The 12,209-nt window shown below is 38.1% G+C and overlaps 1 protein-coding gene across 1 annotated transcript; it reads right to left on the reverse strand.

The window, feature by feature from the left end:
• Nucleotides 1-1,960: 1,960 nt before the first annotated feature.
• Nucleotides 1,961-7,042, reverse strand: LOC103172792 (thyrotropin-releasing hormone receptor-like). The gene is made up of 2 exons (XM_007885503.1): nt 6,227-7,042; nt 1,961-2,371 (listed from the first exon to the last, which is right to left on the reverse strand). Exons 1-2 carry the CDS (start codon nt 7,040-7,042, stop codon nt 1,961-1,963), a joined length of 1,227 nt encoding a protein of 408 aa, XP_007883694.1.
• Nucleotides 7,043-12,209: the final 5,167 nt, after the last annotated feature.

Consider the following 12,209-nt stretch of genomic DNA (forward strand, 5'->3'; position numbering starts at 1 on the left):
CAGGAATTAGTAAAGACGGCTGTTTCTTGGAGGTTGTTGACAAATTGCGCACTAACATATCACTCCCAACATATTGTCGAAAGGCGCAAATATGTGTCGCAAATTAATTCTAAAATATTTAAGCTGCAAAGAGAGATCAGCAGGATTGTTTTTAGGAAAAGAGGAATTTGCAGCATTGAGCTTGACAAGAATTGACAACATGACTTTGGATAACCACAGATCTGTTCAGCATGACCTTTGGAATTTACACTTCACTTTAATCAACACATTCTTCAATACAAGAAACCACTGTATTCACCAAACATTACATTCAGCTTTATTACCAATAGTAATTGTAAGATGATTTCTCAGTTAGAGACTTACACAATGTTTTATGGACCAGTTTAATCTATTGCACATGAAGAAAAGAGCACAAATACAGTCAAATACAGTCAAACTATTTTCTTCTTAGATATGCATTAACTTACTGAACTGTGAAATAAAATAAAATGGCTTAAGACTCCAAAGCAACATTTAATTGCTAGTTTACATTTTGAATATCCACTGCATAACAATTAGACATAACTACAAACGTGGGCTACTTGGTGGTGTATGAGCTCTCCCATGAATACACAAAAGCTGCAAGAATATTTAGTTGTATACTATGTGCTGTGTGAGTTGCTTACATTTTAAGTGTGATTTACACACTTGACATCGTGCTAACAAATAATGAGAATAATTTGTAATAAATTTAATAAATTACTCTCCAATAATATTTCCTTAATATTAACATTCACAAAAAGCACATTATAAATTTGTCTCAAAAATCCTGTACTAATACACATTGTGCAGAACTGCCACATTTGGTTCATGATATTTCTATACAAACATTAACAATTTACATAGATCAGCTTTATTCATTCTAAAGTTCCCAATACCATAGAAAGTCATCTTCTCAGTTACAAGAATAGCGTTACAGTTAGATCTACTTGTGTGACCCATACAAAGACTTTTACCATTTGATCACTATTTTAGATTAATTGTCCTGTTGTCCTGTTTAGTTTGCAATACAAATTACAAATCATTTTCTTGCATTGTTAAGCAAAGTATTATGATTCAGTTACCCCAAATGAAACGAATAAGTAATTGAGATGCAAGTTAAATTTTATTCTAGTTATTCATGAAATCTCTAAAACTTCAAAAAGAAACAGTTAATATGTTTCCAGGGGAAGTATCTTTACTATTTTTCATTCATAGCTTGTCGCTCCAAAACTGCACCCAGGCTAGGCTAATACTATTACTATTCAGTACTTACTGTGTGTTATTTAGTTTAATCATTCACACAGGGTGACACATCCTCATTTATCCTCTCCTTCTGGTCTCTCTGTACATCCAGCGAACAGACACACACGTAGACTTCTACGCCTGTTCCCTATAAATCCACGAGAAAGGGCTCAACAGCAGGAGGACAGGAATGTTCACTGCTCATTACAAATGTCAGTCCTGGTGGAAGCAAGTAAGGAACTCCTAAAACCTTTTTGTTTCTTATTTCAATGAAACAGTCAGTCAAAACTCCAGCCAGTTGACTCACCATATCAGAATTGCCAACGCACTGAGTGACTGAATCACTTGTGCTGTGACTCTGAAAAGCTGGATGTTGACAAGACGGTTTCTTTCAAATGTAGCGGGCTCAGTCCAAGCTATGATACTGGGGGTTGCGGGGGGGGGGTCCTTATTTCTGATAGTTTCTGACACTGTTGGTGCCTTCCACTAAAAGAATTAGTAGGTTCTTTAGTTTTTTTTCCATAATATTGTTTGTTCGTTTTTTTTAAAAAATGACCAGGGATTGACTTTTCCCTTTGGGGATATTTAAGAGCATAAATGCAAAGGTAAAAGCACAGGGTCACTCAATCAATTTGCTGGGCAAATAGGCATCGAGTGTTCCTAAACAAATATCACACTACAGTATTGTCATCGTCGCTCAAGCGACACTTGTACTAGAGTCAGTACAAGAATGACTGAAGTTGCCTTGCTTGTCAGAAACAGGGTACCCATTGACATCCTCTTGCTCTGTCACGTCATGGTCGGGGCTTTCATGCGATGAATCTTTTATCACGTTGTAGTAAACAGGAACGTTATACGCAGTAGGTTTCTCCGCCCGTGTCTGTTTACATTTGCAGAGTTTCTTGAAGGCGGCTCGAAATTTCTGAGACATCAGGTTGTAAATGACAGGGTTGACAGCACTGTTCAAGTAAATGCTCATCCTGCAGAACAGCAGGAACCAGGTGTTCAAATAAGGCGGATTCATGAACGAATTGACGACCACTATTGTTCTGTAGGGCATCCACAGGAGGGCGAACAGAATGACCACCACTGCCAGCATTTTCGTGACCTGATAAAATGAGCCAGCGAAAAACAGAGACGGTTATCAATGGATCCTCATGTTAATTTGCAAAGAGGTTATTGATTCTTCTGACAATGCTAGTGAACCACAATTCGGAGAGATAATAGGCACCGTTACAGTGTGGAAATACCTGCAGAGGATGAGAATTTTTTTTTCTTTCTTATAAATAATCCTCGCGTGCAATGACTATGGAAGTGCCGACTGGTGACTGCACTCCAATATAACTCTGTGTGGGATTTTCTGGAATCATAAAATTATACAGCGCAGAAGGAGGCCATTCGGCCCATCGTGTCTGTGCCAGCTCTTTTTGAAAGAGCTATCCAAATGAATCCCACTCCCCCGCGCTCTCCTCGTAGCCCTGCAAATTTGTCCTTCCCAAATAATTATCTAAATTATAAATAGCTCCAATTAATGGGCTATAAAGGGGTTCCACAGCATCAGCAGAATATTTTGGCATACGAAAATGTTACAGCAAAATCTTTTCTTCGACTACTATCTGACAACGCTTTTGCAGGGCTCACTGGATGGTGATTGGGAATAGGATTTTTTTTCTCTCTTTCCCCGGATGGAGGATACCTAACATAGTTAATTCAGTGTAGATCATGAATCAAAACGTAGGACTTTTATAGTGTGTCTGTGTGTGCATGTCACACTGGGCTTTTAAATAATGGATCATAAGGAACCTGAAACATTCATACATTTCGGCGATTTAATTTTGATGAATTGTTAGTCATTCCTTAGAGACAGCCGAACAGCAGAAAAACTTTAACCTGGAATAATTACTAAAATATGAGTCTTTTCATGTGATTTTGAAATCTAACACTCTGAAGAACTGCTTTAACATTAAAAATGATTTACAACATTTATTATCTTGGAGACATAGCTGCAGGAATCATACTTTCCCAATATTTAATAGATAATATCTTGGATATTTACACATAACAGTTGTGATAGGAATAATGTTGAAACATTCCTTCTACCTGAGATAGATGACCCAATAGTTTTTGCGAGATGACATTAACTCTATTTCCCATTTATTAAAGTCTCAATTAGTTGGGAAATGAATTTGGTTTCTTGATGTATTTATATGACATATTGTAGCCAATTGGCAAACTGCCAGATGAATCCTAAGCTTTTGGTTTTACTTTAATTTAATCTAATGATCAAATGAAATATGTAGGGCATTGTTTCTTGCTTCGGCACCTTTATCAAATGATTTATAGAGTAACAAGATATTGTATATTCTAGTCCATTATTTTTCTGCTTATCTGGCTGTACAAAAATAAATTGGACAGCAAAATATTGCAGTGCTGGTCAATCCATTTTTCTTATTAATATTTAACCTAATTTACAAATTTTGGTTTTGTATCAAAATTACACTTTGACCTTTAAAGTCCAGACATAGACAAAAACACTAAAGATCAGTATTATACAACTTGATGATTCACCACACACATGAATGCACATAAAAAGAAAGTGGGGCATTTTTAGACTATAACTACAAAAAAAAATAATTAACCCAACATTATACATATATAATGTGTATACATTATACAGTTATATCCAAACTTATTTTTGGATTTGTCTTTTCAAGTCATAAATGATTTGAACATTACTTATTGTGGGTGTTTTGCCCACAAATATACAGTCCATTCACTTCACAGTATGTCCTGTGAAGCGCTTTAAGATGTCTCGAAGACTTGATAAGCCGTTATATCAAATGCAAGGATTATTATTATTATTATTATTTAACCAGCCTGCAAAGATAGTAAGTGTGACATTTCAACTTTGTTGAAAATTAAAATACAAATCTGCAGGCAGCGAATAAAATTATAGCGTTCTTTTGAAAGTGTGGTATAAAATGACACTTCAGACAGAGGATATGTATAAGTTTCTAACGCTATTATTTTTATGTGCATTCATAATGAACTGAGGTGAAGCATTGATTGACTCCATTTATGGCTCCTGTCTACCTCCTCTCCCCCACCCCACTCACCAACAGTAAATGTCAATCAAGATATGTATTTTTTTTACCTGAAGCAAATCCATTTCACATTCTCTATTAAAAAAATGATTATTATTACTTGCGTATCAATGAGGGTGTAAGACAATGAAAAAAATGGAGACATTGTGTTACATCACGTAAAAGTTCAGTCCTAGGAAGAGACGGTGTGAAGCAAAATGGTCTTGTACAAAAGAACGAGCAGTGCCTATTTCAGCATCCAATTCAGATTCAATGCAGAGACATTCACTGCGGTTGTCTTTGGGACGTTCTCCTGATGTGAAAGGCGCAAAACAAATTTAATTTGTTGTTGTTGTCGGTTAAACAATTCACTTATTAGTGTACAACCCGTCATCTGCCTGTTCGAGTGGACGTTAAAGATCCCGTGGCACTTTTTGCAAAGAGAAGAAAGTTTCTCCTGTCGCCCAGAATAAAATGGGTCACTCATTTTGTGGCTGGCTGCTGTGTCTCGCCCACAAAAATACATAGTCAATCCACTTTACAATATGTCCCATGAAGCTATTTGAGAGGTCTCAACGATGTGATAAGTTGCTACATCAAATGCAAGGCTTATTATTATTATCAAATTAGCAACTCTGGGATGTGGCAGACTTCTGAACTGTGATCTCAGCCCTTTCAATAAATATTTATATATCTAGTTACAGTGTAGATGGACAAACTGTAGTATAGCATTAAAGGGATATTGAAGGGATATGTATCCATAACAATAAAAACAAATTAATATGTTAAAGGGACTTTCTGCAAGGTGCCAAGATCTGTTCCCTGATACTCGTGTGATATTTATTTACTGCAACTTCATTCAGAAAAAAAGTGAACTTTTAAATTGGTTTCTCCTTTTCTCTTCAACTAATAGTTTAACTTGCATAGATCTTGCGAACAGCGGCTAAACTACTTCTAAATTCTCAAAGGGAACAATCCTTTAGGAACACGATTACTATTTGCAAGAATCTAGACTAGAGGGACATTAGACGCAATATTTTTATAGGGTGGGGAGAAATATCGCCATCTAGTGTCCCTCTTGTGGTTTGGAGTTTTTAAGATACCGTAGTAAGGAAGAATTTTCCACTGCTTAAAAAAAATTGTCATATTAATTCAGAAGAGATGCGCATATAGTATTTCAATGCGGCAATTGTTTTTAAATCACCACAGCATCACAGGAGACACATACATTTTGAAGACGGTTTGCAAGTACCACATTTTCAACGACTGTATTTTGAGAAGTACAGAATTCCGGAATTGCACTACAGAACTTTTTTTTTTACTGAAGAATAAATAGAGTCTCGTAGTTCCTTAAATGCTCGTCATTTGCAATTAGAAACCTTAGTAAGTATCGGACTGACCAAACTCTTTGGGTTTCATTGAGTGGATTCTAATCATCACCAATCTGTAGAAATCAGACAAGGATTCCTGCCATACTTGGGGGAAAGACAATTTGCTTGTAAATTATGATAACTAATTGAAACACATTTGATCCCATGTTACGTATTTAGAGTCAATTGTGTAGTAGCTCTTAAAGCATCTTAAAGACTTAAGATCTGCCAACTTGCAATTTCTATGTTAGCCCGTTACATTTCTAGCTGAATTGAAAACATACAATTGTAGAGTTGATTAATTAATGAATAAAAGAAACATACAATTATAGCATTGTAAACAGGTGGAGCCATAAAAAAAGTGACCATAAAAAAATTGGTCCTTGTCCTTGTCCCTAATTGACGGTTTCCATTAAGATAATCTAAAAAAAGGAAAAGAAAGGTAATTAAAACAAAGACATTTTTTTGAGGTTCCCGGGGGGCGGTAGGAGGTGGGGAAGGGGGAGTTACCTGTTTCCTTGATGACTGAGCGTTCTTGTTCCGATGACAGGACATCTTGATGGTGTTGGAGCTGCGGCCCTGGTGAATTGAGTTGTTGCCCATCCTCTCGGTGTCTTGGGGTGTGGTGGGGATGGGGTTCAGGAACAGGATCCGAGCGATGAGTCCATAGAGAACAGTGGCGAGGAACAAGGGAATCACGTAGTAGATGGTGAAGTCCAGAAAGTAGATGGGCAAGTAATGGTTTCTCGAGACTTTATAGTCACAGGCCACACGGACACCGTCAGCATACAGGACCTCCTTGATGTCCAGCAAGAAGAACCACATGACGCAGTACACTGACGTGAAAGCCCACACGAAAGCGATGATCTTCTTGGCTCGGGACACGGTGCAGATGAATTGGGCTTTGATGGGGTGGCAGATGGCAATGTAGCGCTCAATGGTGAAGGCGGTGATGGAGCAAGAGGACGCGTTGATACCCAGATACTGGAGGTAGGTGATGAACAGGCAGCCCGTGTATCCGTACACCCAGGTGGCAGCCACGCTCTCGGTGATGTTGGGCAAACCAGCTGCCAGGAGCACGATCAGGTCGGCTATGGCCAGGCTGACCAGGTAACAGTTGGTGGGAGTTCGCATGTGTTTGGTTTTCAGCACCACCAGGACCACCATGATGTTCCCAGCTATTCCAACTCCGCAGATCAGCAGCACTAATAGTATGGTGACCACCTGGTACTGGAGGGAATTCTGCGGCATCCTCTCCATGTCCTGGGTCTGGTTCATCGAGCCGTTCAGCAACTGCATCAGGCTGGGAAGGGATGTGTTTTCCATGGCTCTGCTGTCTTAAGGACTTCTTTGACAATTGGTAACTGTGAGCAGTCTCTGCTAACAGTCTCTGCTCTACTGAACCCTGCGTTAAAACAACACAAATGCAGATCCCACACCATTAAAACTACTCCACACATTCAAATGAACAGTTTTTTTTTGGGGGGTGGGGGGGGGGGGATGAAATCTAGGGTTCAATGTTGTTCTCTGTTAAAGTGAAACATGGATAAAACTAATTCCCCATAAAAAGCTGGTTATTAAGAATCTCCCTTGCCTTTCCTTCTCTTAAAACCAGTACAGAACCCCTTTCCCAACACAATTCATTCATTCATCACACACTGAATTACAAGAGCTATTGCTCGAATCCAGGCAAAATTCTAACTTCAGAAAGACACCGACTGGCAAGTTAGTTTAGCTGTAAATATTCCACAGGTAATTTGGGACAGAGAATTGTTGTCCAATTTTTCCAAGGGTTAATTTTTTTCAATTGAAAGAAACACACACACACACACACACACACACCCTTGGACAGGTTTCTTCTTCTTATCTCTTAAACACTCATATACAATTGATATGTTCAATGGAATAGGGAGTTATCCAAGAGACAATACCTGCTGTTAGGACATTTCCCTAGTTTCCTATGTGCATAATATAAGTGCACAGTATAAGCCAATACTCTGCTGCATCCACATACAATACACAGTGAACCAATTAGTTAGGAATGTGCTACATTTGTGCCATTTTAAGGACTCGCAAAAAGGATGATATACATCTATATGGATAGTTAGAAAGATAGAGTTTTGGAACTAAAAATGGATATCATCACTTACTTCATCAGCAGCAGGTTTCAGTCCATGGACTTATTCGTGTGTTTTTTTTTGTCAGGAGCCAGAGGCAATCTGCAGTGGCTCAGCAAGTGTTGGGAGATGCAGTGTGGCGAAGTGGTTGCCTACATCTCGCACTGTAGGACAGGAGGAATACTGAATGGTACTGGAGGAGCAAGTACAGGAGATCCTGTCCAATGGAACTGCTTCAGCAGACTGCAGAGCACAGAGGGCTGCAATCCCAGGTCCTAATGCCTTCCTGCTCTACACACTCACTTACTCACTCACTCACTCACTCACTTACTCACTCACACACTCACAGTGAGTGACTTTCCTAAGAAAATCTGCTTCGTCAACAGTAACTCACGCTGAGCGCTGAGCTGTCGTACGCCGTATTTGACAGTTTAAGCCACCTTTAATGAAGCAGGTTCTTCTTTGCTCCCACTTGCGTCAAAACGTCTCAACGGTGCTTCAGGCGAAATTAATAATAAAACAAAAAGGTCCTCGCGTTTGATATGGAGCTTTTCAGGTCTTCCAGACGTCTCAAAGCGCTTTGCAGGAAATACTGTTACTGTAAAGTGAATTGATTGTATATATTTGTGGATGAAACACAGCAGCCAATTGCGCACAGCATTGTCCTACAAACAGTCGTGCATGGAAGTGACCAATTTATTGTTGTTTTTATTTCTTGAGGGGTTATTATCAGGCGTGTGGAGTAAGGAAACTTGCCTGAGTTTTTGCCCTGCCAGGAATCGAACCCAGGTCTCGCTTGCAAGGCGAGTGCTCTAATTACTGTCACGTGTGTGCTTTATAACAATAATAACCCTTGCATCTCATATAGCGTCTTATCAAGTTGTTGAGATGCTGTGTCTTATTCTGTCCTATTTTGTGGGTGCAAAATGCTCACAAAATAAGACAGAATAACATGCAAACACAGCAGTAATAACTTTCTAGGCTGCGTAGTCTAATTTTGGCGCATTTAGTAATGAGCTATTATACTTTTTTTTCCAATATTATCCTATAAAGCAACTTCGGGTGAAGCACTTTGCTTCATTTAAAAATGTGACCATATGTTTAAATGGATATGCAACCTGTTGCCACTTGTGCTGATTACATGTTGTATATCATTCCTTGTTATAGTTCCCCCGAATTGCTGTTAAATGGGGACTTTTACTTTATATTGAAACATCATAAAACTAGCTAGCTTGTATCACGGTGGGATAGGGATATGCACTTAACATTCAAAGCACTTGTTCCTAGTTTTTATTCCTTTAGTATTTTATTAACTTGACTGTGGGACAGCTAGAATAGTCCTCATCAATTATTAACTGCATGTGGATCTTAGATTAAAGAAAATGCTCAAAGGGATACAAGCCTTGTGTTTTGTGTCTGTTGTATAATGAAGATATCTGACTCCACAAGTAGATGAAAGGATAGAAGAGAATTTAAAAGAAGAGAGAGTTCGAACAGAATCTGGAAAAGATAGATGTTTGCCTTCGTCAGTCAAAGGTCTTGCTGCTCCACTGCTGTGTTTGCGTGTTATTCACTGCTGCAATTCATTCCAATGCTAAGGCCAGAAGAATTTGCTGGATGAAAGAAGACCAAGGTCTATCTAGATCCCCTTCCACCATCCTGGCAGTCGCTTGACATGTCCTGTCCCCAAACTATATACTCTTTTTAAAGCCTTAGCTACGTCCCAATTGGGCATGTAACAAATTTGTTATTCACTGAGTCAGCTTGGTTCAGACGGTGTTCTCTCCTCTACGTCAGAGGTTGTGGATTCACATCTCACATCAGAATTCTGTGCTCATAGCCTAAGCTGACCCTCCAACACAGTGCTGGGGTAAGGCTGCCTTATTGTAAATGCTGTCCTTAATAATAATAATAATAATAATAATCCTTGCATTTGATATAGCGCTTTTCACGTCGGGAGGACGTCCCAAAGCGCTTCACAGAACACACTGTAAAGTGAATTGACTGTATATCTGTGGGCAAATGCGGCAGCCAATTGCGCACAGCAATGTCCCACAAACAGTCGTAGATTGAAAATGACCAATTTTTTTTTTTTTTTTTTGGTTTTGGAGGGATTATTATTATTGTAAATGCTGTCCTTCAGATGAGACATTAAATTGAGATCCCTTTCTGCTTTTTCGGGTAAATGTTAAAGATCCCACGATATTGCTCAAAAAGAGAAGTCAGTTTCTCCTGATGTCCTACCCAGCAATCCTTTAAATAAAAATTTAAAATAATGGTTTCAAGGCTTATTGTGGGAGATTTTGCTGTGTGATAAAATTGGCTGCTACATTTGCTATTAATTCATCACACTCTACAGGAAACTCTCTAAAGTGCTTTGAGATGTTCAACATGATAAACCACTGGATAAAATGCTAGGATAGTTATAAATTTTGCTTTGATTCCCCTTGGTTTCCACATCAAATCAACATTGAAGTGCAGCACAACAGCGGTTTCACATGGAAGAACTGGCATAAATTTATATTTAACTTTGAATTTTTCTTATGGATTTGGAGTAAACCATTCAGTTACAGTAGGACAGTAGGAGACCTATGGCAAATAACTAGCTGTGAGGTTGAAAGAGATTATTTCTTCTGAATTTATTAAATATATTTCACGAACGATTAAGGTTTAAAATGAGTATTGTCCTTTCGGGATGTCATGTCCCAGATTAGGTAATTGAACAGTGAAGCAAAAGCTAGTTAATGATGTAAGAATGTAGCTTGGATATAAGGTTAGACTTGCAAGTTTACTTAAAACGTTCTGGTATACGTTTGTATCACTTTTTGCACCAAAGTCAGCAAAGATTGCTATTGCGCCTGAAATTCCACAAGTTTATTAACAAAAACTCAGAGAAGTCAGACTGGGTTAGTGAAATCTTTACAAAATACAGCCAGACAAGACAATAGGAAATATTGTGGTGATGTCAGCATTTTTTTTCCATAGGTCCCATATTATGCTTTAATTTATACCTTACTCTGCTGTTATTAAAAAATAAAAGCTGCACTGGAGTGCTTATCCTTAACATTTTTGGGCAACAAAGTCCGTTTCCTTTCAGTAAAGTGATAAATTCTCTATATGGATACAGTGGCGTTAGAATTATTATCTAATAAAAATCCTGATTCCAAAATGATGGTTCTGCCAACTTTAGAAAGATTTGCTAAAATGCACAACAGGAAACGAAAATGTGTTACTTACAGCTTGTCAAGGGAGGCTGTAGATATTATGCACTATTATTTATTATTATTATTGTTGTGGGAGTTTTTTTTATTATTGTCTGAGCTCTTTTAAATGACATTAATTTGCTAAAAAATACAGTCACTACTCTTAACAATAAATACTGTGAAGCACTGAAACATCCTCCTGGTGTGAAAAGCCCTATATCAAATGGCAATTGAGATAGTGCCTTATCACGTTGTGAAGACATCTCAAAGCACTTCACAGGATAAACTGTAAAATGATTTTGACTACATTTTGTGGGCAAAATGCAGCAGCCAGTTTGCACTCAGCAATGTCCCACAAAATAGCCATGAAGTGAATGATTAATTATCATTATCGTTGAAGGTTGGGCGTTACTGTGATCATTTTTTCTCTTCAGTTATTAAAAAATATAAAAGTGAGGCAGCTTGTTCACTTGATAGGAGGGTAGGTTTTGATCTCCTATAGAGTTCCTGGTTTCTGATGTGCTGCACAGGAGGGAGGCATCATGTCTACTGTTCATCTTTCTTCAGATTAGATTCATCTTCCAATATGACATCTGGCAGATTAGTCAGAACTATTTATTTGCCGTGATTTGTGAACGGCCACTATTTGCACAGAACAACATCTCTTTAAAATTGCAATATCTCCCTTGCCATCCTGCGTTTTTCAACAATAATCAATTCCATACATTTTGTTATATACAAAAGGGTTTATCTAGTCTGGCAAAGCAATCCTGTCTGAATACCATACCTTCTTCGTACAAACCTTAAACTCAGAAGGCTGCTGGCTGCTGTGTGTGTTTTAATGCAGTGCAATGAATTATTACACGTATTGTTGACATTTTACAGAAACTTTAAATTAGTTTTGATCCCCTGACAAATGAAATAAATCACTTACGCTTACACTTTATGGATTGATCAAGCAAAATGCTAACTCAGAATTCAAATAAAACGATGCACACAGAGGTGAGTAAATGGTGAACAAAGTTGATGGCATTTTGTGCTTGGATTCACTCAACCTATTAATGGTTGGTATTTCATCTGGTACGTTTTTATGTTGTTGCTAAAACCGATAGTATCAACGTAACCCTGCAAGTTTGCAATCAACCAATCAGCCTAGCTGCACATCTTTTTTCT

This window comes from Callorhinchus milii, unplaced genomic scaffold, assembly GCF_018977255.1.
Source record: "Callorhinchus milii isolate IMCB2004 unplaced genomic scaffold, IMCB_Cmil_1.0 Scaffold18, whole genome shotgun sequence".
NCBI lineage: Eukaryota > Metazoa > Chordata > Chondrichthyes > Chimaeriformes > Callorhinchidae > Callorhinchus > Callorhinchus milii.

Bases quoted from the DNA above. Each gene is read 5' to 3' on its own strand.
- LOC103172792 (XM_007885503.1), bottom strand. From the start codon at position 7,042: ATGGAAAACACATCCCTTCCCAGCCTGATGCAGTTGCTGAACGGCTCG. The intron at 2,372-6,226 runs GTAACTCCCCCT...TCATTTTATCAG, and splicing joins CTCAGTCATCAAGGAAACAG to GTCACGAAAATGCTGGCAGT.